Source organism: Callospermophilus lateralis, chromosome 3 (genome assembly GCF_048772815.1).
Source record: "Callospermophilus lateralis isolate mCalLat2 chromosome 3, mCalLat2.hap1, whole genome shotgun sequence".
In the NCBI taxonomy this organism is placed as follows: domain Eukaryota; kingdom Metazoa; phylum Chordata; class Mammalia; order Rodentia; family Sciuridae; genus Callospermophilus; species Callospermophilus lateralis.
Window position 1 is genome coordinate 164216714 of NC_135307.1, and position 25725 is coordinate 164242438.

The 25725-nt window shown below is 36.1% G+C and overlaps 1 protein-coding gene across 1 annotated transcript in view; it reads right to left on the minus strand.

The window, feature by feature from the left end:
• The window catches only part of Slx4ip (SLX4 interacting protein), a 208250-nt gene extending 184214 nt beyond the window's left edge, over positions 1-24036 (minus strand). The window contains exons 1-2 of the mRNA XM_076851513.1: positions 23872-24036; positions 4609-4667 (exon numbers count right to left, since the gene is read on the minus strand). Of these exons, the coding sequence (XP_076707628.1) occupies positions 4609-4635 (27 nt within the window). The 5' untranslated portion in view covers positions 4636-4667; positions 23872-24036. The remainder of the gene's footprint in view (positions 1-4608; positions 4668-23871) is intronic.
• Between the last annotated feature and the right edge of the window lie 1689 nt (positions 24037-25725).

A 25725-nucleotide genomic window follows, 5' to 3' on the forward strand; every position in this document is an offset into this window, starting at 1 on the left:
TGAGCAGTATTCCTTGATAGTCTCATCATATTTTATTGAATTTTTATTTCTATCATGTTTGTAACTGGTAAGAGCTCTTATTCTCATTTATTTCTTTTGTTCATACCAATGACCTTGTTTCATAGTTATAATAGCTTCTTTTCTGCTCTGGGAACACAAATAAGTGTAAAATCTTCCTTTCTGAGCTTCTAAATTTGTTCATTCATTTTATTCTCTGTCCCTCATATTTCAAGTTTTTCTTAAACCTGTGCTGAAACTCTTGTCCATTCACAATTAAAACAGTGGAATGATAGTTGGAAGTTTTGTGCACCTGGGTAGGACTTACTGACTGATAGGATTTGGGAACCTAGTAGCAACTCAGGTTTGGTTGATGGATCTCAAATATAGGCTATATTAATATTAGACAAGCAAACGTTAGACTAAAAAGTATTACTAGAGATAAAAAGGCATAAAATATGGCATAATTATTAAATATTTAATTCAGTAGCTAAGGTAATTATAAATTTGTGCATTTCTATTAATACAGTCTTAAAATATACAAAGCAAAACCAATAAAACTAAAAGTAGAAAATACATAAATTTAAAATCATAACTGAAGATTTTAATAGATCTCTCACATCTGATTGAACAGGTAGACAAAAATACTAGTAAATATATAGAAGATTTATGCAATACAATTAGCAACTCTATCCATCTATGTATATAACAATCACTGTAACTGACAACCATCACATTTTTAACATTCTTACAGAACATTTACCAAAACAGACAGAGGAACTTTATTAAACACCAAAAAAAAAAAAAAAAGATTACTAGAAAATTCTCAAATAGTTAGAGAATACACTTTACCAATAGAGAAAAAATAAAATCACAATGAAAATTAAAATTATTTTGATTTAAATAACAAAATTCCTACCTAAACTGCACCCCTATCAAAACATGAAGGATACAATTAAAGTAGGAAATGCTTAAAAGAAATTTATAGCCTTAAGTACATATATTGGGGAAGGGGAGGCTTGGTTTCAATGACTTAAGGTTCTACATTAAAAAGGTAGAAAAAGAAAAGTAAATTGACCCAAGCAAGGAAATAATAAAGACAGAAACTGATGAAATACAAAACAAGTATTCCACGTATTTGTTTTCAAAGCCAGAAATATTCAAATATTCACAGCCAGAAATTGGCTCTCTGAAAAATTAATAAGCCCCTAAGAGTATTTAACAATAAGTACCCTTGGAAGGTACAAACCTGACTATCAGGATGTTTAGAACAAGGACATAAGAGCCAGGAAGGGGGAGTGACTGGTATTCTAGTGTCTCAGAGGCACAAAAGAGAAAGAGGCTGGGGAAGAAGCCCACTTCAGTTAAGCCTGAAGATATGAAGAACTTCAACTTGTAGTTCTTTAGGACATAATACAACAATTGGTATGTAAATAAGTACTCCATTTATACATATCCTCATGTAATACTCTCTGGTGCATATGGATAAATAGGGTCCATCATTGAAATTATACATTTCTTGGGAGAGGAGTTATTCAATAGAGCTTCTTACTTCATCCCTTGAGAAATGGTTGCCCTCTTGAAAATACAACTTAAGAGTTTCTTTTCACCAATAAACAAAAGCAATATGGAAATTTAGCATTCATCCAGGACCTTAGGTGGAGAAGGAACAGCAAGAAAGTGAGGGAATGTCGGCAAGATACAAAAAACCCCACCAGCTTATACCCTACCCTATTGTGGATTTTAAATTAATACCACCTATAAGGTGGAAGAATCCCAAGTCATGAAATTAATATAATGGCTGGTCTAAAACCACTGAAATGCCAATGGCTCCAGCAGAAGTAAACTTGAAACTATTCAACGGCTCTGCAGAACTCATAGGGCTTTCCACCTCTGTGTGTGTGTGTGTGTGTGTGTGTGTGTGTGTGTGTGTAGGGTATCACTGAAAATGAACGCACAATCATAAATTACAAACACATGAACAATCCAGCAATTTCAATGAACAATTTATCCTACATCTAGTAAATAATAGTAGAAATAACAGAACTAATCTAAAAAAGACTATAAAATAAATTTAATATTACCATAAAGATAAAAGGAGAAAATATACTGAAAGAAACCAGATAAGTATGTATAAAAAGAGCTGGTAGAATATGAATTATTAAAAATAACCAAATATAAATTTTGCAGATAAAATATAGTCACTAAAAATAAACAAGTTAACGATCATATTAAATACAGTTAAAAAAGAGTTTAATGAACTACAGGAGGTCTGAAGCAACATAAAGGGAAGAAAAAAAGGAAAGGGCAATAGCCATACAACACTCACACAAGCCTATTGGGACAGCATGAACTGGGGTGAAGGCATGTACCCTGTTGCCTTTGACATTCTCAGGCAGCACGAAGCTATCTGGCAAGACTGCATGTGAGTGAGAAAGGGATTCTAATTCTTGGGTCATGATGCTTTTAAGTGACATGATTAGGAAAGAAGTACACCCCTGCCTGTGTGATCAGTGGCAGGGATATAATCACAATGGGATGTGTAGAATCTTCAATCTAATATGTCAGAAATTTGTGCTATTGTTACCCTGTGAGCTTAATACTATTGGCTGAGGTAGCTCCCCTGCCTCCCATGATCTGGAAAGATGACTCCCAGACTTGCAGATGTGGCTACAAGATAGGGTTAATATAGTGGTAGATTCTTCCATGTCAATATATGTCTTTGAAATCAAGACTCATTTCTGACATAACAAGGACCTGGGCAGGATGGGGACAAGCTTTGCAAGAAGCCCAGTCCATTTCTGAGCACATGGCTTACAGAGACTCAAACTTGAACAAGTTAATTTCACTTACACAGCACTTAAGAAATAGTCACGTGGCATTATCCGACAAAGTTAGAATAAAAGTTCTGAAAAAAGAACATATTCGTGAGAAACAATCCATGAAGAAAAAATGGTAGAGAATTTTTCAAAATTACAGACTTAAGTCCTCAAATTGAAAATGCATATTACATTCCAAAACAGATAAATAAAAACAAGTCTATGCCTAGAAATTTCAAAATGAAAATGTGGTACATCAAAGACAGAAATATAAATTTAAGTGCAACCAGAAAGAAAAGACACATAACCAAAAAAGAAATGACATTATGCCAACATAAGACTTCTGTGGTGACTAGTCTCCATAGATGCAGCCCAGTGATTCTCCCCTTTCCTATGAGCAGAGAACACGATGCTTCTCTCTTCAGGAGTTCCAGCTGCCCTTGACTCTGGACTAGCCTCTATTCTGACCAGTAGAATACAACAGAGGTGACAGCTGAGACTTCTGAGTCTAGGCCTTCGGAGGGTGAATTACACTTTTTTGTTCTTGCAACTTGTTTGTTACTGCAAGATTCACAACACCATGCTAGGAGAAGCCAAAACCACACAAAGTAGCCATGTGGATGAGAAGAATCAACAGACCCAGGTAAGATTCTAACCACAGCCAGCACCAACTGCCAGGCATGTGAACATGACATCTTTGAAGTTCCACTAAATCAATTCTCTAGATAACTGCAGTCCCAACCAACATCAAAAGGAGAAACCACCCAACTGAGGCCAGGCAACTTGCACAATTATGACAGAAAGCATAATGGCTGATGTTTTAAACCACTAAGTTTCATGTAATTTTTAAACATGAGTAGAAAATGAAAACATTTCTCAGTAGCAATAGCAGGTATCAGAAGATGATGAAAAATATCTTTTAAATGCTGAGGAAAAACTAAAGCTCAACATAGAATTCCAAAATCAACTTGATATCTTTTTAGAGTAAGATAAGAATACATTTTTAGACAAACAGTGGAAGTTCCTCATTAATTCATCCTTGTAGAAAGAAATACTAAAGGACAAATGATTTATAAATATGTTAGTAAACCTGAATAAACACTGACTTGGTTAAAAATAAGATAAACTAACAATATTAAAAAGTTTCTTATTTGTAAACTAACAACTATAATTTACATTTTGAGATTTTACACTGGTACTTAAGATAACATTAGCATGCAGAAAATGATCTAAAGAATAGCCAACATGTATGGAAGCATCTTTAAGAGCATACACTGACAATTTATCAAATTTTCACCTCTTCTTCCCCACACATAATCCTCCCATCCTGCCACACCTGAGAAGGTCTCACTCCCAGTCATCAGGAGATTAGAAAAGGGATATTTTTAAAAGAAGAAAATGAAAGAGGACACCAAAACAAGAGAACTCTCCTGACAGAGAGACAAAAGAACTCTCCTGAACCCAGAAACAGCATCTGTTGCCTGATTATCTTATTCTGACATTTTATGTGCTTTGTCACAATCAGAAATCATGTTATGGACATGAAATATGAAGGATGAAGTTACAAAAAAAGCATCTTACACAAAAAACTTGAAGCAAAGAACTCCTTGTAACTATATGAACTATTAATTTTCTCCTCCTATCTCATTGTTAAAATACAAATTTTAATGTACTTAAAATTTTCAGAGTCCCAAATGTAAAGAAAAGAAATAACACTCAATTTTCAATTAACACACTCATATTAGAAAGTGATCAATTATTTTAAAGAAGGCTTATATCAAACAATACTTACTTTAACAGCAAATTTCTTAGATGCCATGGCTTACAGATTCTCCACAGCAATTATAGGACCTTTAAGAGAAGAGAAAAGAAACTCATAATTACATAAGCTTTCTTTTTATTTGAACATCTTATAAGAAAAACTGACTGAATAAATAAAACATCATATGTGTTGGTAAAATGAATATTCTCTTATAAATGTCCTTAACCAAAATACTATGTTGAATTAGTAACTTAAAAACTGCTCACAAAGAAAAGCACAAACCTAGATAGCCTCCATGGAGTAATCTACCAAGTGGTTAAAGAAATAATTTTGAACCTTTAAAAGGTTTAATTCTATTAAAAAATAGAATTCTATTAAAAAATTCTTTTAAAAAATAGAAAAAAATACAAGGGGGAGAAATGAATTACAGTAGAGGGGGTAGAGAGAGAAGAGGGGAGGGGAGGGGGGGAGGGGGGATAGTAGAGGATAGGAAAGGCAGCAGAATACAACAGACACTAGTATGGCAACATGTAAATCAACGGATGTGTAACCGATGTGATTCTGCAATCTGTATACGGGGTAAAAATGGGAGTTCATATCCCACTTGAATCAAAGTGTGAAATATGATATATCAAGAACTATGTAATGTTTTGAACAACCAACAATAAAAATTTTTTAAAAAAATCAACACACATACACACACAAAAAAAGTAAAAAATGTTAACATTTTAATGAAGTAATATTTTGAATTTAGGGGGAGTTTTACATTTTGCTAAAGATGAGTTACGTCATGTATACAAATGATGTGCATGTCAATTTTTTATGTACTTTTTGTATTTACTCGAATTCTACATACTTTTAAATGTATTCATGTAAACTATTATATATATATATATGTATATATACATATATATATATATATATATATATGTGTGTGTGTGTGTGACATTTATATAGAAGTATGTAATGATTCACAGTATTATTCTAACTACATACATTATAATAAAAATAGGTTTTGGACTTTATTTTTCCCACCTAAAAAAAAAATAGAATCATGAGGAAAACTCCTCAAATCAAATTGGTACAAGAGACTAGTCTTGTACCAATACCACACCAGATAAAGATGTAAGAAAACTACATTAATATCCCTTATGAAGACACAAAAATCCTCAACAAATATTAATAAGCCAACATATAAAAATATATATAAAAAAGATTAGACCCTAAGAACAAATTGGATTTAACCAAGGAATAAAAGGATGTTTTGATACATGTAATTAAACACATTATATATTTATGGAATAAAGGGGGTAAATGCACATGATCATCTCAAACACAAAATAATTATAAACAACAAAACCCAAAACACTATTAAAAAAAAATTTTTTTTAAGTAATGGGAATTGAACCCAAGGGTACTCTACTATTGAGTACATTTCTAGCTCTTTTTATTTTTTGTTTTGAGATGGGGGTCTTGCTAAATTGCCCAAGCTGACCTTGAACTGGCAATCCTCTTGTCTCAGTCTCCAGAGTTGTGGGATTTCAGGCATGTACCACTGCAATGGACTCCAAAACACTCTTTTCATTTAAACACAAACACTCACACACAATAGGAATACAAGGGTATTCTGCATCCTGATTAAAGACATCTATGAAAAATCCACAACTAAAATCATACTTAATGATAAATGACTAAATGTTTTTTCCCCTTAAGATGAGGAAAGACAAAAATATCTGTGCTCTTGCCATTTTTATCCAACACTGTACTAGGGTTCTGGCCAAGGAAATCAGGCAAGAAAGAGAAATAAAGGGCACCCAAGTTAGGAAAAAAGAGATAAACCTATTTTATTTCCAAATAACATGTTCTTAAATATAGAAAACATCAATGAACTATTAAAAAACTATTAGAATTAATAAATTCAGGAAGGTATAAGATGATATCTCATAGTGGTTTCTATTTGCATTTCTTTGGTGGGTAATGATGATAAGCATCTTTTCATGTATTTATCTGCCAGTTTTATATTTTCTTATTCTTTTTGGTTTGAAGTATGAAAGCTTTTAATTTCAATGAAATACAATTTACTATTTTTTTATTTGTCATATGTGCTTTGGTATCATATCTAAGAAACTATTGTCTAATGCAAGGTCACACAATTTATACCTTTGTTTTCTTGTTTAGTTTTAGGTTTCTATTTTATTTTGAGTTAATTTTAGTATGTAGTATGATATAAGGGACCAGGTTTATTATTTTGCACGTGACTATCCACTTTTCCTAGCGCCATTTATTGAAAGAACTACTTCCACTTCAAATTGTATTCACACTCTTGCTGAAAATCAGTTGTTTAAAATCAGTTGTCAATAAATAAGATGCCATTTTTGGAGTCCTGATTTTATTCCATTGATCTGAATGTCCACTCTTATGCTAGTGCCACATGGTTTTGATTGCTTTAGCTTTGTGTTAAGTTTTTAAAAGGAGAAAGTGTGAGTCTTTTTCAGTATTGTTTTGGCTACTCCAGATCCCTTGCATTTTCATATACAATGTAAGATAAGTTTATCAATTTCTATAAAGTCAGCTGGAAATTGTGATACAATTGTTCTGAATCTGTAAATCAGTTTGGTAAGTATTGCTGCCTTAACAGTATTAAGTTGTTCTAATCCATGAACATGGGATGTTGTCTCATTTCCTTGTCTTTAATTTCTCTCAGTAATTTTTTGAAGTTTTTTTTTTTTTTTTTTCTTTTTCAGTACTAGAGATTGAGCTTTGGGACACGTACCGCTAAGTAACCCCAGCCTTTTTTATTTATTTACTTACTTATTTTTGAGACAGGCTTTTGCTAAATGGCCCATGCTGGCCTTGAACTTGTGATTCCCCTGCGTCAGCTTCTTGAATAGCTGGGATTTACAGGTATGTGCCACTGTGCCCAGCTCCAGTAATGTTTTATGACTTTTGGTATGTAAATATTGTACCTATTTTGCTGTTTTTATTCCTAAGCGATCTTTTTCATGCTGTTGTAAATGGAATTGTTTTCTTAATTTTATTTTAGGATTGCTCCTTGATGGTATATAGAATTACCAATATTTTTAAATAATGATATAAAATCAATATTTAAAAATATTGATTTTATATCTTTAAAAAGTTAGAGTTGACACATGATCCAAGATTTCCATTCCCAGGTATGTATCCAACAAAAGTAAAAATATTATGTCCAATTTACATAGGAATGTTCATAGTAGCATAATTACAATAAACAAATTGAAAACAAACCAAATGTCAATCAATAATGAATGAATAAACAAAATGTGTTATATCTCCACAATCAAGTTTTATTTGACAATAAAAAGGAAAGTACACCCTTTATTGTGTTCTGTCAGAGGCTCTGTGGACTGGAAAACAATAGACATAGTAGAAGGTAGGGCTACCCTACTAAAAGAAAAGTATTCGGAAATATTTACAGAGGGAGACCTTTCCCAGCCCACATGCCACTCTATCCTGCCTAGATACTCCAGATGGGAAACTGAAACCTCCTCATTCAGGAACTGGACTGAACTAAAGGCAGGATCCAAAAATACTGACATCAGGGGTTCCCCAATGAAACAGCCTAGACAGATGGCTAAAGTGAAGTCCACAACCACAAGCCCCACACCCATATACAGAAATTCTAGTCATCATTTTCATGTCCCATTCTCTAATACAAATAAACAGGAATCACCTATCATGTAAGGCAAAATATAGTCATTTTCTGCCAAACAAGCAGAAAATATTACTTGCTAAAAAGGAGACTGTGAAGGAAGAAACATTTTCTTTATGCTATTGTTACGAAGATTTAAAAAAATGACATAAATGAAGCCAAAAATTACTTTTTAAAAAAGAAAACTTGTGGAAAAATGACAAATTAAAAGTATAAAAGCTGAAATTAAAAAAAAAATTTACTTGAAGAGTTGGAAGTTCAAGTTGAGTAAATCTCTCAGAAACTTCAACAAAATTGAAAAAGATGAAAAATAAGAGAATAAATTAAAGGACCAGTATAGGAGGAGTGGCACATAAAATTCAGGATGAAAACAGACCCACCTTTGGGCATATATCAGTGAAATTTTAGGCACTAGGGACAAATCTTACAAATTTGAGGGGTGGGTGGAGACAGAAAGCAGAGAATACAATGGATCAGGTGTCAGAATTGGCTCCAAATTGCCCAAAGCAACTCTGGAAGCTAAAAGCCTATGGAGAAATATCTTCAAGAGTCTAAGAAAATTGTTTCCAAGCTCCAACTGCATTTAAACATAAGGAAAAAAAAAGAAAACATTTTTAGACATGCAAGGTCTTTAAAAATGTTATGTCCCCTGCATCCCTTCTCAGGAAGCTACCAAAGATGTGCTGCACCAAAATGAGGAAATTAACCAAAAAAGAGGAAGATGTAGGAAATAGGAAGGCCAAGATAGGAGAAGACTTGAGGAAAACCTAGGATTCTAAAAGGAGATCCCTGCATGAGAGCTGTGGGGACAAGCAGAACCACTGGAACAGGACGTTGCAAGGTTCCAGGAGTGGCATATCCTGAAATGTCTGCATAGATGCTGATAAATTTGGGGCAATTAGCAGAGAACATGAATTGGAGTTCCTTAGGAAAGTTCCATGGAAAGCTACGTAAATGAGAAATAACTAGGCAATTACTGATCCCAGGATAAACGAGATCCCTGCCCAAAATAGTTAACACACAATTATGACTAGCATTTATAGTCATGATAGCAAATACTGAATCTTGCCCTAAAAATATTACATTTATGACATTAGAAGAAAGGGGAATGTGTGTGTATGAGTGGATGTAGGTAGTGGAGGCACAGGAATTAAAGGAAACAAAAGCTCCTTCTAATGTTCATTAAGATCAATAATATTAACAACAGCAGTAATAAATATGCAGTAATAAATAGCAGAAATATGGCCAAATAACTTAGAGTTAAATGAAAACCCAATTCTTAAGTTAAACTTGGCCCCAACCTGAAGAACAAGATAAAGTGAGCTAACACAGAGGAAGGAAGGAGTGAGATGGATGACATCATTCATAAGCCTTGTGCCTGGGACTACTTGCCTGTTGAAATGTTGTGTATACAGCTGAGGATGTAACTCAGTAGCAGAGTGCTTGCATAGCATGTGTGTCCCTGGGTTCAATCTGCAGTATAGAAAAAAAATTGTTCACAGATGCTTTTCCAGCAACACTGTCCTACAGAAATATAATGCAAGCCACAAATGTAATTTTAAGTTTCTTAATAGATGTACCTAATAAACAGGTGAAATTGACGTCAATAATATTTTAATCCAATATAACATATTAGCATTTTGACATGTGATTAATATAAAAAATTTACATTCTTATCATTTTAACCAAGTGTTTCAAATAGGGTATTTTATATTTCTAGCATGTCTGTTTGAACCAGCCATATTTCAAGTGTCCAGTAGTCACTCTTATGTGTGATTATCATGTAATGAACAGTTTGAGAGTGTGTGGGGTTTTTTTTTTAAGTGAGAAAAGCACTTATTTCTGTATCCTGAATGATTTATGAAACATAGTATTTATTAGTAACATTTAACTCAGAATTATTGAAAGGACTAATAAAATGACATATAGGGCGGGGGATACAGCTTATATAGGAAGCCACAGGTACCAAAAAAAAAAAAAAGAGAGAGAGAGAGACATATAAAAACACTCAATATATTGATTTATAAACAGTAGACTTCCTATGAGCATTAACAATTACTATTATTTAGTCAATAGTTATTTTTTTAAAAAATCTGATGAATTTAGTGATTTTTTAAAAAAACCTAGTAACCCAATTTTTTAATGGACAAAAATATCTTTATATGAACCCTAAATCATTTTAGTTATTACTTTTAATTCTTTGAATAGCAAAATGCATATGATTTAGAAAAATTTTAATTATATTCCTCTTCATCTTAACGAGCTCATTTTAGACACAGGTATAAATGGGGGGAAAAAAGCTTCTGGAAAATCAAAAAAATTTGAAAACAGTTATAAAAGTTATCTTGAAAACTTTAGATAAATCTTTAAAACTACATTATTTGAGTCTGATAAACATAAAATTAGTCCCTTTAAATGTATTAAATCAAGCTTAAATGACTTTGCTAAAAAATTAGGGAATCCCTTCATGGGGACAGGGACACCTGAAACATTATCAGATGGATCAGCTAGACAGAAGGGGGACAGAGCTTGGAGAGCTTTGTCAGCAAGTATCCAATCAAAGGTGAAGCTTATGTGATCTAATTTATTTATTTTTAATCATAGGCAGGTTTTTCCAAACATTCTTCCTTCTCTGAAGGACAGGCAGACCACACAGAAGGCTGAGGCAAGGATTTTAAACCATATCTGCCACATTAGTGAGGGTTACATTTTTAACTCACAATAAGGGGTGTGTGTGTGTGTGTGTGTGTGTGTGTGTGTGTGTGTGTCTTATCAGCAAAGCTAGAGCAGCTACATTCACTATTTTTTTTTTTTTTTTTTTGGGACAGGGACTGAACCCAGGGATGCTTTATCACTGAGCTACATCCTCAGTCCTTTATAATATTTTATTTTGAGACAAGATCTTGTAAATTTGCTAAGGCTGGTCTGCAATTTGTGATCCCCCGCCTCAGCCTACTGTACTCAGTAGTAACTGGGATTACAGGCATGTACCATGGTGCCCAACTACATTTCTTTTTGAATTTTGGATTCTTCAAAAAGTATCATCAAAGCCAAATCTCAAAAATATGATCTGTAGGAATCTAGAAGTAAAAAGCAAATATTTCATATAAAATAATATAATCTAAAGTAAAACAGGCTACCTGGAAAAAGAGGACAATATATTTTGAATATTTTTTTTCCTTTTTTAAATCATGAGGTACTCTGACTCAAGGCATATTTTTTTTTTCCTCTTGTTTCCACATTTGGAAACTCAAAATCACAATTTTAGAGCTAAAAGAGATCTTTCTGGATCATTTACTTCTAGCTCTACTACGTATTCCTCTAATAAGAACTTATGGGACCAGGCCAGAGTCTGACAGCTGACAGCCTAGCCAAGGACTAGGGAGGGTCTTGTTCAGCCCACAAAGGGCAAACACCAAGCGTCACACACAAAATAGTCAAGGTCAATGGCTATCTGGGCTATCAAGATGGGTGTGAACTTCTCCCAAAAACTACCTCATCCCTGCCAAGAGATTATTTCTCAGGGCAGAGCATAACTTCAAATAAAGCCAGTGGAATAATAGTTTTCCTCTGCTAACCAAAGGAGAGCAAGAAACAAAACTCTACAGTTAAAATGTATTTTGAGTTAATTTATTACTATGCAGTGTAACATGGCACAGAAATTCATATGTAAAATATAAATAACTGAATTCTATCAAGAAAAAGAACATAACGCATCTGGACAGTTGCACAGACCTTGAGCTTGCATATTTGTTAAAGTTATTTCAGATAAGGGAAGCATATTTCCTTTAGTTAACTACAGCATTAGGTACAGGTGCTAAAAATGGATTAAACGGTAAACTGAAATCTGAAATGAACTGATCCAATTTGCTAAACCCCAAATGCAATGAAATCACACTTGCTGTTGGTAGGAGGATATTCTCAGATGTGAGCAGCCCTCAGGAGTGTGTAACACTAGAGGGTGCTCAAGAGATGTCTGATCAATGAAAAAATGTTCCAGATAAATGGGACTGAGTCACTCATGCCACAACCGTTTCATTTTTGCTGTTTTTAGGAATAATTTCCAAAAATTTACTTAATCTTTAGCAATGTTCATAAAAATACCATAATACTTATTTGATATTATTTTCCATTATTACAGTAGGCAGTACCCCTCTGGGCAGATGGTTCCTACCCAGAGCTACTCAGAGATGGACCTGCTAGCTCTACATGATGCCCATGGGCTATCAATGCCTGTTCCCTTGCACCCTGCCTTCTCTCCATTCTTAACCAAATGTACCTACAAAACTAAGAGACCAGGGCTAATGTGATATTTTCCAAGCCTCTCTTACATGGGTTTGCATGGCCTTCAATGCAAAGGCTTTGAGCCATGAGTTTTAAGATAATAAAATGACCAATTCCTTCATTTCAGAAGTCAAGTTTCCATAAGGGTAGAACTGCTGAGAGAGAATATGGTGAAAAGTGTCCCATGGATTTGAGCCTCCCATTTAATTCTTCCTGCCTCAACAAAACCATGAGATTGAACAGGTTGACCTCTAAGGTCTCTTCAATTTCTAAAATTCTGCCATCCAAAATTCAATAGTAGTTCAAGGACAAAATACTGCCAGCATACAAATTCTTCCAGAGAAGAGACCAGGAGGGAAACTACCTCCCCACCCCCAAACTCATTTTATGGACCCCTTATAGCAAAAGACAAGGGCAGTGAAGGAAATGAAAACCATAGTCAATTCTACACACCAAGACAGAGGTAAGAATTCTAAGCAAAGAGTAGCAATCTGACCATACCAACCTACTTAAAAAAGAATTAGAACCAAATGAGGTAGCTGAGGAATATAAGGCGGTTCAATATCAGAAAATTCACATTTAAAAACTGAAGTTGAAGAAAAGCACATGATCATTTTTACCCACTGAGTCCTCAGTTTTTAATTCCATGAATATTTCAATAAAACTGACACAAGTGCATTAAAATAGCTTGGAAATCATAATCTAATGTTTACATATATTAACTAAGACTAATTAATGTTTCATATACAATCACTATTTTTATTATATGTTATATCCTCTACTTAAGTTTTTATAGGAGGTCCACATCTAGGATGATAGATTAATAGAGGAAGAAAAAGAAACATTAAAAATATATTAATAAAAGAAACTTCTGAATCTCAAAAAAATAGCTACAAAAATGTAGCAAACATGCTTACTGATTAACTATAAAGGCAATTTCTGTGAAACAGGCAGAAATGTAGAATTTAAAATATCATTTGAACTAGCATCCCACAAATGAAAAGACAACTAGAAATAAATGGAACCAGATATGTACAAGACCTCCTCTTGTGATCTACTCACTTCAGTTCCAATCACAGCCTTGAACACAGAACCTGAAGAAGAGCAAAGAGACAATTCTGCAAGAGGAGAAACAGAAATAAAAACAAAGGAGGAGATTTTGTCTTCACAGACACAGCAAAACTTCCAAGTGCTACCAAAAATAAACAATGTACTAACCACAGACCAAAGGGATAGACTACATGGAACAGGAACATAAATATTCATGCATTTCTGAAAATGGCATACCATAAAAGCAGCACTGCAAATCAGTGAGAAATGAAGAGATTATTCATTCAATAAATTGTAGTTCTTTGAACAACTATAACATCAGTAACTATCAGAGAAATCTAATTCTACCCATTTGGAAGAATAAAATAAAATAAAATTGGACCTCTATGTCACACATAAGAATCAATTGTAGAGGAGTTAAAAACCCAAATGTGCAAAACTAAAACCCTCTAGAGAAAATTTTTATGAACTTAGAATAAGGAAGGGTTTTTTAACTAGACTGAAAAAGTATAAACTATAAAGAAAAAGAATGGTAGATTTGGCCATATTAAAGTTAAAAGGTTCTACAAACTAGGGAAATATTTCATATGTCCAAAAAAGGATTTTTATCTAGATTATATAAAGAATTATCAAGACTCAATAATTAAAAACCAATAATCCAGTTAGAAAATGGGCAAAAGATATAAACAGATGGTCAACAAAGAGAATATAGAGAAAGCAAACAAGCATATGAAAAAATATTCAACATCAGTAACTATCAGAGAAATGTAAAATAAAAGCACAATGAGATTCTCCACACACCTCCAGAAGAACAAAGAAAAAAATAGTGATAACAACAAATACTGGTAAGGAGTGGAGAAAAAGATCTCCCATATTGCTGATAGGACTGTGAAAGAAGTAGAGTCACTCTGGAAAAAACACTGGTAGCTTCTTATACATCTTACACATGCACTTACCATACAACCCAAACACTGCACTCCTGAGAATTTATCCCAGAGAAATGAAAAAATGAATATGTTTAATGTTGTTTGAAAACATTCACAGCAACTTTATTCATACTAGTCAAACTGGAAACAACACAGATATCCTTCACTGAGTAAATGATTTAAAAACTGTGGTACATTTATACCATAATATATTAGCAAAGAAGGAAAAAAGTACTGATACACACAAGAATTTCAAGGAAGCTATAAATGAAGAAACCAATTTCAAAAGGATACATACTACATAATTCCATTTAAACAGCATTTCTGAATTAACATAATAATGGAGATGGAGAACAAATTGGTGGTTGCCAGGGTTAGGTGGGGGCGGGGGGGGGGTGGCTATAAAAAGATAGCAGGTGGGAGTCTGAAGCCAGGAAACAGTTCTATGTATCCATTGCAGAGTTGGATACATGAATACACACATCTATAAAACACATAAAATTGCACAGAACTAAATAAATGCATGTAAAATTGATTAAATCTAATAAACTCTATGAATTAAACCAATGTCAATGCCCTGGTTTTTATGTTTGTGTATACTTATGAAAGATGATACCACTGGAAGAAACTCAATGGAGAGTACACAAGACCCACCTAAACATTTTTTGTAATTTCCTATAAATCAATAATTATTTCAAAACAATCAATAATTATTTCAAAAAGTTTTTAAAAATGAAAGCTTCTGTTCATCAAAATATGCCATGAAAAAACAGAAGTCATAAACTGAGAGAAAAACGTTTGCAAGATATATAACCAGCAAAAGATAACACCCCAGGGGCTGGGGATGTGGCTCAAGCGGTGGCTCGCCTGGCATGCGCGGGGCTCTGGGTTCGAACCTCAGCACCACATAAAAATAAAATAAAGATGTTGTGTCTACCGAAAACTAAAAAATAAATATTAAAAAATTCTCTCTCTCTCTCAAAAAAAAAAAAAAAAGATAATACCCCAAATAAAACAATCCAGTAGAAAATTGGGCAAAGGGAGTGCCTGGAGTAAAATGCCCCACTCAGCTGGTCTGGCAAGACAATACAGTCAGGGGAATCTCCTGACCCCTTTTATTATTTATGCCCTGACAACCACTGTGCCATATTCACCAGCCAATGGTGGATTTCTTACTTCCTCTGGGGAGGAGAGAATGTTCCTCACTGTTCTTTCATAAAGCCTAAGAAGTGTGAAGTCTCAACACAGAACCACTTACCAGGGAATCTGAGGATAATTCATACTCTTCACTTATTACAGGCACACAGCCTACCTGTCATGCAGGACAGAATAGATGACAGGCAAGGATGGTCCCTTCTATCTCCCATGAAAAGAGAAAATTAATACATGTGATAAATTCTGTGGATTAAACCAATGTTAATTTTCTGGTTTTTATGTTTGTATTATGGTTATGCAAGATGTTACCACTGGAGGAAACTCAGAGAAGGGTACACAGGACCTTCCTGTCTATTTTTGTAATTTCCTATGACTCTACAATTATTTCAAAATGAAAGTTCTTGAAAACTTAAAGCTTTTGTTCATCAAAATACACCATAAAAAATGGAAAAGAGAGGAGCTATAAACAGGGGGAAGACATCTGCAAGACACATACCTAGCAAAAGTATCCAAAATAAAACAATCCAATAGAGAAATGCACACAGGTACTGCTCCAAAATTCGTTTTGTTGGAACTTAATATCAATGTGATAGTAAGTGACGAGGCCTTTCAGAAATGATAAATCATGAGGGCTCCACCTTCAAGTGTGGGACAACCTTACAAAAGAGGCTCAGATGAGCCATTTTGCCCCTTCTATGTGAGGACTCAGCAAGAAGGTGCTATCTCTTATGGGAGGACTCAGCAAGAAGGTGCTTTCTTTGAAGCGGAGAGCAAGCCCTCACCAGACACATCCGCTGGTACTCTGATCTTGGACTTTCTAGTCTCTAGAACTATGAGTAATACATTTTAATGTCTGAAAATTGCCCAGTCTAAGTACTTAGTTATAGCAGCCCAAATGGACGGAAACATACCATGATGTCAGGAGGCCCATACCATAAAGAATGGGTTATCCTGCCAGGCAAGGTGGCTCATGCTTGTAATCCCAGCAGCTTGGGAGGCTGAGACAGGAGAACCAGGAGTTCAAAGCCAGCCTCAGCAACTGTGAGGCGCTAAGCAACTCAGTGAGACCCTGTCCCCAAATAAAATACAAAATAGGGCTGCGGATGTGGCTCAGTAGTTGAGTGCCCCTGAATTCAATCCCTGGTACACCCACCCCCCAAAAAGTGGGTTATCCTGCAGATACCCCACAATCACAGACTCCTAAAATACCTCCTGTCTCCATCATTATACTTCTAGATCCCCAAAACCATCACCAGCAGTATCCAAGTCAGAGCCTTCTATTCAAAACTCTTGAGTGGAATTTACCACAGCATCACAGGCCCTTCCACTGGTGCCTCTGCCCACACTCTATCTCAAGGAACAGGCAATTTCACATAACTTACTCTTGACATGTTGAACATGCTTCTCCAGACATGACTGCCTTCACCCATGCATGCTGCACTGCAGAATGTCCTCTTTCCCCTAAGTCAAGTCATACTCTAAAACCAATTCAGATGCTACCTGCTCCTCGGAGCTCTCTATGAATCTACAGATTGAATCACTCCTTCTCTGGGCTACACCTGCATCAAGTCTGCCCTCACACTTTCTGGATTCCATGTAACTCTGGTCCTTAGCCTCTCTTCTTTGTTTCACCACAAGTTTTTTTTTGTGAGGGTAGGGTCCATCGCTGACCTCTTTAATACTTGGGGTGTGGCACATCAAAAGTTTAATGAATCAAGCCTACTCATGCAACTGAATCTGTGGCTTACAGACAATTTATTTTTAGACATATCTATTTATCTAATGCATATTTACTGTCTCCAAATCCCAAATTCTACATTAACGCCTTCTTAAAACAAGGTCAAAGCACTCTGGACCTCTTTCTATAAGTAAATAATGTGTATTTTGCAGTACTAGGGACAGATTCCAGGGTCTTGCATATGCTTGGCAAGTTCTCTGCCACTGAACTACATCCCTAGCCCAATAAATAACAGTTAATTTATGTATCATACAGCCAAAGTTGAAGGAGTTGTAAGTCAAATATAAATTCATACACTGGGTGTTTCATATTAACAATAATGTACAACAGATAGAGGTTATGGCTGGAATTTAGGCCATAAAGATAAGATTTTCAGCACATTAATTTTTTTTGTCTTTAAAATACTAACATTCTAACAGTCACTTGAATAGGAATTATTAGCATGTGTGTTGTTTTAAATCTGCAAACATCCTGAGGCTCTGCTACACCGTATTTTGCTGATAATTAAAAAGCAAATGTGCATCACTCTCACACACAAAGCAACTGTGTCCTAAAAAATTACCTTCCTACAGCCGGGCTCAGTGGCTCATGCCTGTAATCTCAGCAGCTCCAGATGCTGAGGCAGAAGGATCATGAGTTCAAAGCCAGCCTCGGCAAAAGTGAGGTACTAAGCAACTCACTGAGACCCTGTCTCTGAATAAAAAAATACAAAATAAGGCTGAGGATGTGGCTCAGTGACCAAGTATCCCTGAGTTCAACCCCCAGTTCACTCGCCCCCCAAAAATTACCTTCCTAGGTCCTCAAAGTTGCTTTCTGGAGAGAACAGCAAGCTCAGTATTAGGGTCTAAACATAAATGTAAAAAAGCCGTTGTTATAAGAGCCATCAGGCTACGTTCAGTGGCACTTTTATTATGTTGCCAGATTTCATGAAATTCAGAACAACCTCCAAAAAAATCAATTTTTCAAATATAGGAAAGCATATGATTTACATAAGCATGATGAGAAGTTAAAGTGTATTACAACCTTTACAAATTAAGATTGTCCTCTACTCTGCACTCCTGAGCCCACTCTCTCTGGACTCCAGGCATTCTTTCTCCAAGAGGCCACATTGATAATGCATGACCCCACCAAAAATATGTGTGCATGTGTGTCCGGAGAGGGGAAAGAAAGATCCTAAGATCCTATGAAAATTAATTTGGGGAAGAATGGAAGTAGATTAAATAATATCACATGATTGTCTTGTCATTTCAATGCACAGCACAGATAAACTCTAATAAAGAAAGTCAGTGACCTCCTAGATTACTCTGTGGGAAAAACGTAGGCATTCTGAAATTCACATTTGTCTTTCTCTTAGCACTGCCAAACTGTGTCACAAGCAAAAGCAACCAACTCAGTTATATATCAGAAATTAACTTTAGACTAAGACTTCTAATCTCTACATTTCAAATTTTATCTAGAAAATTATTATGCTTCTATATCTTGAAAAACTTTCATTAGTTACAAAAGTTAAAATAGAAAAAGACAAAGGCCCTAAAACTTCTGAAGTTACAACCATAATTCAAGAATAAGAAATAATTTCACTGCTGCCTCCCAACCTTATCACCAAACTTGTATTACCAAAAACAAATACACCAGTATTAAGGAAGGAATCACATTTTTTAACAACAGACCAAAAAAAAAAAAAAAAGGACAAATGACCAAGTTTTACTGGACACTTAAAAGTGTGAAAAGCTAACTTCAGTGTAAAAATGAACTACCTTTTCCTATTATTCATGTAATGGTGAATGCCAAAGTATTCTTGTAAAAAAGACAAACCAAAACAACCTCCCAACAATCAAAAGAAGATAATGCAAGCAATGAAAAATTAGAATTTTTTTCTTTTGTTATTAAATATAAGTCAAATATTGAGATCCTCTACAAAGATTAATTCCACAGAACAGTCCTGCCTTTGAGTCTCCCTATTTCCTCACAGCAGTTAGGTGACCCATGATCTGGGCCTCCCCTTCCTGCTGTGTCACAGTCCAGCAGGCCCTGCATGCACGGGACTGTTCACTAATAGGCAGCATCTAATTATCAGATAATACCTTATCAGAAGCAGACATAGGCACCCACGTGTGGTGCTGTCATGTCCTCAGTTTCTAGTGAAACACAGCCCTTAAAGTTCTGCCTTTTCATGTGACCCCATTCTATTCAATTCCTCTCAGTCTCTGGTTTTCTTATCTATGAAATAGGATAATAATTTCTGCCTCATGGGTCCTGTGAGGATTATACAAGATCAGATATGTAAGTACTTGGCTCAGTGCCTGATGCACAGTGGGCGCTCAGCAGCCTAACAGAATCATGAACGCAGAGGGCACAAGCATAATTAATCCACTTTGTAACCCAATACCCATTGTGACAATGAGTGTTTTCCAGCTGTCTTCACCAAAGGAAAAAAACTTCTAGTAATCATCAGTGCAATCATCTTAAAAATCAGATCATTGAGTACTAAGGGTAGAAGGATGGAGGAGCATGACTCCAAAGGGTAGCAGGAGGGAATTTGGTAGGGGGAGGGATAGAATTGTTCTTTTATCTGATTTCAATGATGGTTAAACAACTTAATGAAATAGTCAAAATTCATAAAACTGTTACACCAAGAGAGTGTATTGTATTATATATCAATAAACTTTTTTTTTTCCAGTACAGGATATTGAATCGAAGACCTCTCTGAATGCTAGGCAAGCACTCTATCACTGAACTATGCCCCCAGCCCTTATTTATTTATTTGTATTTTGAGACAGTCTCACTAAATTACCAAGGCTGGCATCCTGTCTCAGCCTCCCAAGTAGTAAGCATTACTGGCATGTGCCACCACACCCAACTCAGAAGTATTTTTTTAATTGTAAAAATATCCAATCTTTTCTAACTAGAGAATAACTCAAAACAGTGACATAACTGAACTTTTATGTCTGTGACATTACAACTATTTTATATTACCCTAAAATTAACATAAGTCAAATCCAATTTTAAACAGGCTCTGATTTATTCAAGCACAAAATGTCAACACTATAAAAAAACACAAGTCCCTACTTTTCTATAATGGAAGCAAAAACACTTTAGAAATGTACTTATATCAACTCAAAATATAAGTGGTACTCTATCTATAGACAAAGGGGAGTTTTTGACATTCCTGGCATGGCTTTATAAATCTCCACTTTGCTACCTAATTAGTAGGTTTCTAATGAGCATGGATTATCATTCTCGATCTCCAAAAAGTATTAAACAAACAGCAGACTTCAAAGATTTAATACAGCTTAAAATGATTACATATGTACAGAGCAAGAGATAACAATCTACCTAAAAGTCAATACATGCATTGTGCTTCCTCTCCAATCCCCCCCCCCCCCCACAGTCAGTTCTGGGGATAGAACCTGGCAGGAAGTGCTCAGCCCCTGAACTAAAACAGGACCACATAATGCATTTTTAAAAAGCCATAACATGGATCATTCATAAAAGATGAATTGAAAAAACTACACAACAGCAAAGGTGAAGTCCCAAACACAAACATGTTTTACCACAGTCATCTTTTGGTTTCACCATATCTCAAAGGCTTGATCATCACATAACTAGACTTTTTTTTCCCCTAATTCAAATAAGCCAGAGAAGAACAAAGCAATGTGAAATTGGGCATAGTGAAAAAAACAATGTAAAGAGATCTCAACAAGTAAACAAATTACTGAATATCCCACAATGAGGTACTACTAAATGATTAAAAAGGAATGAGCTGGGCATGGTGGTGCACACATTTAACCCTTGCAGCTTAGGAAGCTGAGGCAGGAGGATCCAGAGTAAAGCCAGACTCAGTAACTTAGTGAGGTCTTAAGCAACTCGAGGGAGACCTTGTCTCCTAAAGGGCTGGGGATGTGGTTCAGTGGTTAAGCACCCTGGGTTCAAGTCTTAGTACCAAAAAAAAAAAAAAAAAAAAAAGAAAAGAATGAGCTATTGATACAACAAAGATGGTTCTTAAAATAATTATGAGTGAAGGATGCTAGATCTCCTCTCCCAAAAAACATGAACTGAAGGATTCCTTTTAGACAAAAACCTAGAAAATGGAAACTTATCTACAGTAATAGATCAGAGGTTGCCCAGAGGAAAGCAGCCAGACAGGTTACAAAAGATCCAGAGGAAATTTTGCAGGGTGATGGTTACATTCGTTAACTTGATCGTGGTGATGGTTTCCTTAGTGTTCACTTGTAAAAACATCAAATTGTACACCTTAAATATATACACTATCACTATTATATCTCAATAAAGCTTTTTAAGTTTCTTTAGTTAAAAAAAGAAAAGTTTCTTCCCTGTCTGCTATGTTTAGGTCACTCTCTTTTTCAAACAGGTATATATCCTGAAAATTCATAAAACTGTAATACTTTCCAAAGTAAATTTGCATACATAATCCAAACTTTAACACCAAAGATTTAATAATAATTTAAAAATAATGAGTTAATACTTACATAATTGTAGCTATGTGCTAGGCACAGTTTTAAATATTTTTCTTGTATAATCTAACCCTCACATCAACCCTAAGTTAACAAGGGAACTGAGGCACTGAAGGTAATCTACATAAAGCCACATAGCTGGTAAGTAGAGGAGGTAGAATTTGAACTCAGGGAGCCTATCTAGAGTTCAATTCCTTGCCCACCCTGCTTTACTGAATATACAATATACAAAATAAATGAAAATAGGAAGCACTGAATATCATACTGTAATACTTCTCACATTAAGAATATACGTATTCATTAAAATGTGAAATAGTCACAGATTTCATTATTCTTCATTATTCACAATCTTCATTATTCTTGTCCTAATTAATAGATGGAAGGAAAAAAAAAGCTAGACAACCTGTTTAGAACTCAGAACAAATACATGACAGGTTGATCAGTTATTGGGAAGGTGGTTCACACATTCTCAATTCAATACTCTTCACTGCCTCCAAAACCGTAAACATTTTTATTAAAAGCATAAGAAAAAAAAATCTAACAGAAAACAGGAGAAACATGACTGTCATTTGCTATTCTCTCAAATATCTTACTGGCTCCTTAATTCCATCCAGTGAGTCTTAGCCTCTGATAAAAGCTCCCCAGGTGATTGACACATGTAGCCAAAGTTGAGAACTCCTGATTTGGATTTCTCATTAAAGGAGAACAAAGAAAAAAAGAAGGTGTCACAAACAGCTTTAGTAAAGCATGACCCAAAGTTTTCCAAGTCAATAATGAATTGCTGTCCACATGCACACTTTTGAGTTCAACTTTTAATAGGTAAAAATATGTACACAGGATATGAGAAAGCAGAAAGCATAGTAATAACCTTTTTATTAATGCAAACAAGTGGTAAACTGGATGAAAAGAACTTGAAGAAAAAGCTCTATTTTGGATAGAAATGGGTAACATAAAAGCATACCAGACTAACAAATTCTCTTTTCAGCTTTTTGGAATGCTAAATCGGAATCATGACATCAAGTCAATGAACTAAAATCAGAGGAAAACATGCCTAACATCCACTGCATTTAAAACAACTAATAACGCATTGTTAATATAGTTAAGAAACACAGGTTGAAAATACACTGTCTATACCTTTAGCCCCATGTCCTGAATCAGCATTCTTTTAAAGAGCACTTCTTCCAGAAAATTCGGATTCCGACTATCTGGGGTGGGGCCTGAAGCTTCATTCTAACAAGCACCCAGGTTCTGCTGATGCTGCCAATAGGGGGACCACACTTTGAGCAATAAGGCCCAATAACTTGAATACTAGTTTTAACACCAGTCAATTGACTTACAAATATGGTTATACCTAGGACCCAAGAATAAGTGTCAACAGGATTTATTACTAGTTCAGGCCAAAAAGGGGGGAGGGGCTGGGAAATGTGAAAGCAAATAATTGTTTGTATAGTCTGCAGTGCTAAGACTGCTTGAATACTGTTCCTGGTTCCAACCTAGTAGATGTCAGGGTGATTAAGGCCTATGAGATAGTTTTTTTTTTTTTTTTTTTTTTCAGGTTTTTTAAAAATTTATTTATTTACTGCCAAATCTTTATGGCTTAAAACAAGTACTTGGTGAATGCACCGAATTAATGACATTAAGTCAACCCCCCCAAATAGTCCGTGAAAAGCACTATTTGTACATATGGATGCAGACCACATAATTTGATACCAATGACGAGCTTATGCACTGAGCTCCATTTTGTCCTAAAAGAAGAATTTTCCTGAACATTTTCGCTTTAAAGCTCGGGCTTTCTGTACTGTGATGTTTCAGAACTTAGCAGCTCTTTGAAAACAATAAAAACAAAGTACGACCTCAGGGAGAAAGCTTCGGAAAAGACTCAAAACTCAAAGCAAAAAAACGCGGGGAGAGAAGATGGGCAAACAGTTCAGTTCAAATGAAGGAACACCTCAGGTGACAGAAGCTCCACGTTCTTACCTATGATGGTGGCGGGTTTGGGTTCGGGCTTTGTTTGCTTTGTTACTATCCAGGGCCACAGGCGGAGTAGTACCTGGTTGGGGAAACTTACACTAAAAAAGAAGCAAGTTACGTAAACCAAACTTCAGAAGCTGGGGGGAATTCAATTTTTAAGCCTGCTTCCCTTTTCCCAGGCTCTCCCCGCGCGTTTGAGAACTGAGCCACCGCCCAAACACAAAATGATCGAGGAAGCTTCACTGTCCTCCTGAAGCCAGAGCCAGGATTTAAGATGGCGGCAAAACACGGTAAAGGGCCGGGATAACGCAAGAATCAGCCCAAAAGAAAAATGGCCTCCGCTCGTGGGCTCATGACTTTCAATAAAGACCAAATCAAAAATGGCAACTGAGGCAAACTGTTCAGACTCTGGGGACGTCACGAATATGAATAGCAGGTGACGAATCACAGTTACCCACACTGAAGTGTAGTTGAAGTCATCAAAAGAAAGTAAAATAGTACTTCTGTGGTTTTATTAATGCCGGGAAACTACTAACGTGGGGTGAAAAGTATTTTCGATAAAGAAGATTTCGATAAGGCTGCCGAGTAAATGGTAGCTTTCACAATACCGGAGAAACTTTAATTAAGATATACTTCTCCATAATTTTTTGAATGAACCAGAAGAGTAAAAGTTTCGCCCTAGAACCAACAATGGAGACAGGACATGAAAATTAATTAGTGAAGAGCATCCATTTCCCATCTCCCGGGGCTTGCGTAAGAACTGAAGGCGGAAGCGTCCAAGACGGCAACCAGGTATCACTGCGCATGTCCGCTCTCCAGCCAATCCGGGGAAGTTTTGGCGATCGCTTCCCCCCCCCCCCCCCTAATTTTCAAAGCAGAGGTCCAGGGAGGCGGGGTCTAGTATTGAGCGACAGAATCAGGCGCTGTGTGATTGGTCAAGTCAGGTATTACAGAGTGCCAAGAATGCCTAACTAGTATCCAGTTCATCCAGAAAATATTCGTCAAGTGCGCTTCAAAAGACAACTCTGTACCCTTTTGATGTGTTGTTCCAATTTGATGTGTTTAAGTTTTCAGTTTCAACAATTTACCGAACTGCGCCCCAGTTCTTTCCGGTAACTGCCTCCGCTATCATTGGAGCGGAGAAGAGAACGGACCAGTCCTGCGCCAGCCGCAGAGCTGCGCATGCGCCGAGGCTCCGCAGGGGCGAAGGTTGCCAGGATCCGGGGCTGCAGCGGAGTGAAGTGCGGTCTCGCGTGCCTGGTGCCGACGGTGGCGGCCTAGGAAAGTGCAGCAGCTGGTGGGCAGGTGAGAAAGGTGGAACCCCAGGCGGAACATCTCTCTCTCTCTCTCTCCAGCTTAAGAAGAGAGGAGGCTTGTAGGTCTCCCCGCCGCTCCGCGCACACACAAAGGTCGTGGCGTCCTCCCTTCCCTTAGGGGCGGAGCCAAGGAGGAGGATGCCCCTCCAAGAGGCTGAGGACCTTCATTTAAAATAGCTTAGATTGTAAATACTTGCTGGTGAGATACGAATGGCTAAAAGGTGTTCAATATGTAGGCAAAATTGGAATAGAGCTTCCCGCACACTCACCTGCACTGTGCAGTAGATGGGTAAGGTGTTCTAGGGAAAGCCCCAATTGCACATGCGTCCCATCTTCCAACAGAACCTGTGTAATTCCTACACTGGGAAGGGCCAGCCAAATGGGGAGGATGCATATTTCCTCTTAGGCTGTTAAGGATGGAGGCTACTTCCTGGTGTGGTACTGAATGGTACAACTGTTGACACCATGGTCATACCAACTGTAGGAAAGCAGAAACAGGACTTGGGGCTGTTGACAATATTAAGGAGATCGAAATACATTGAAA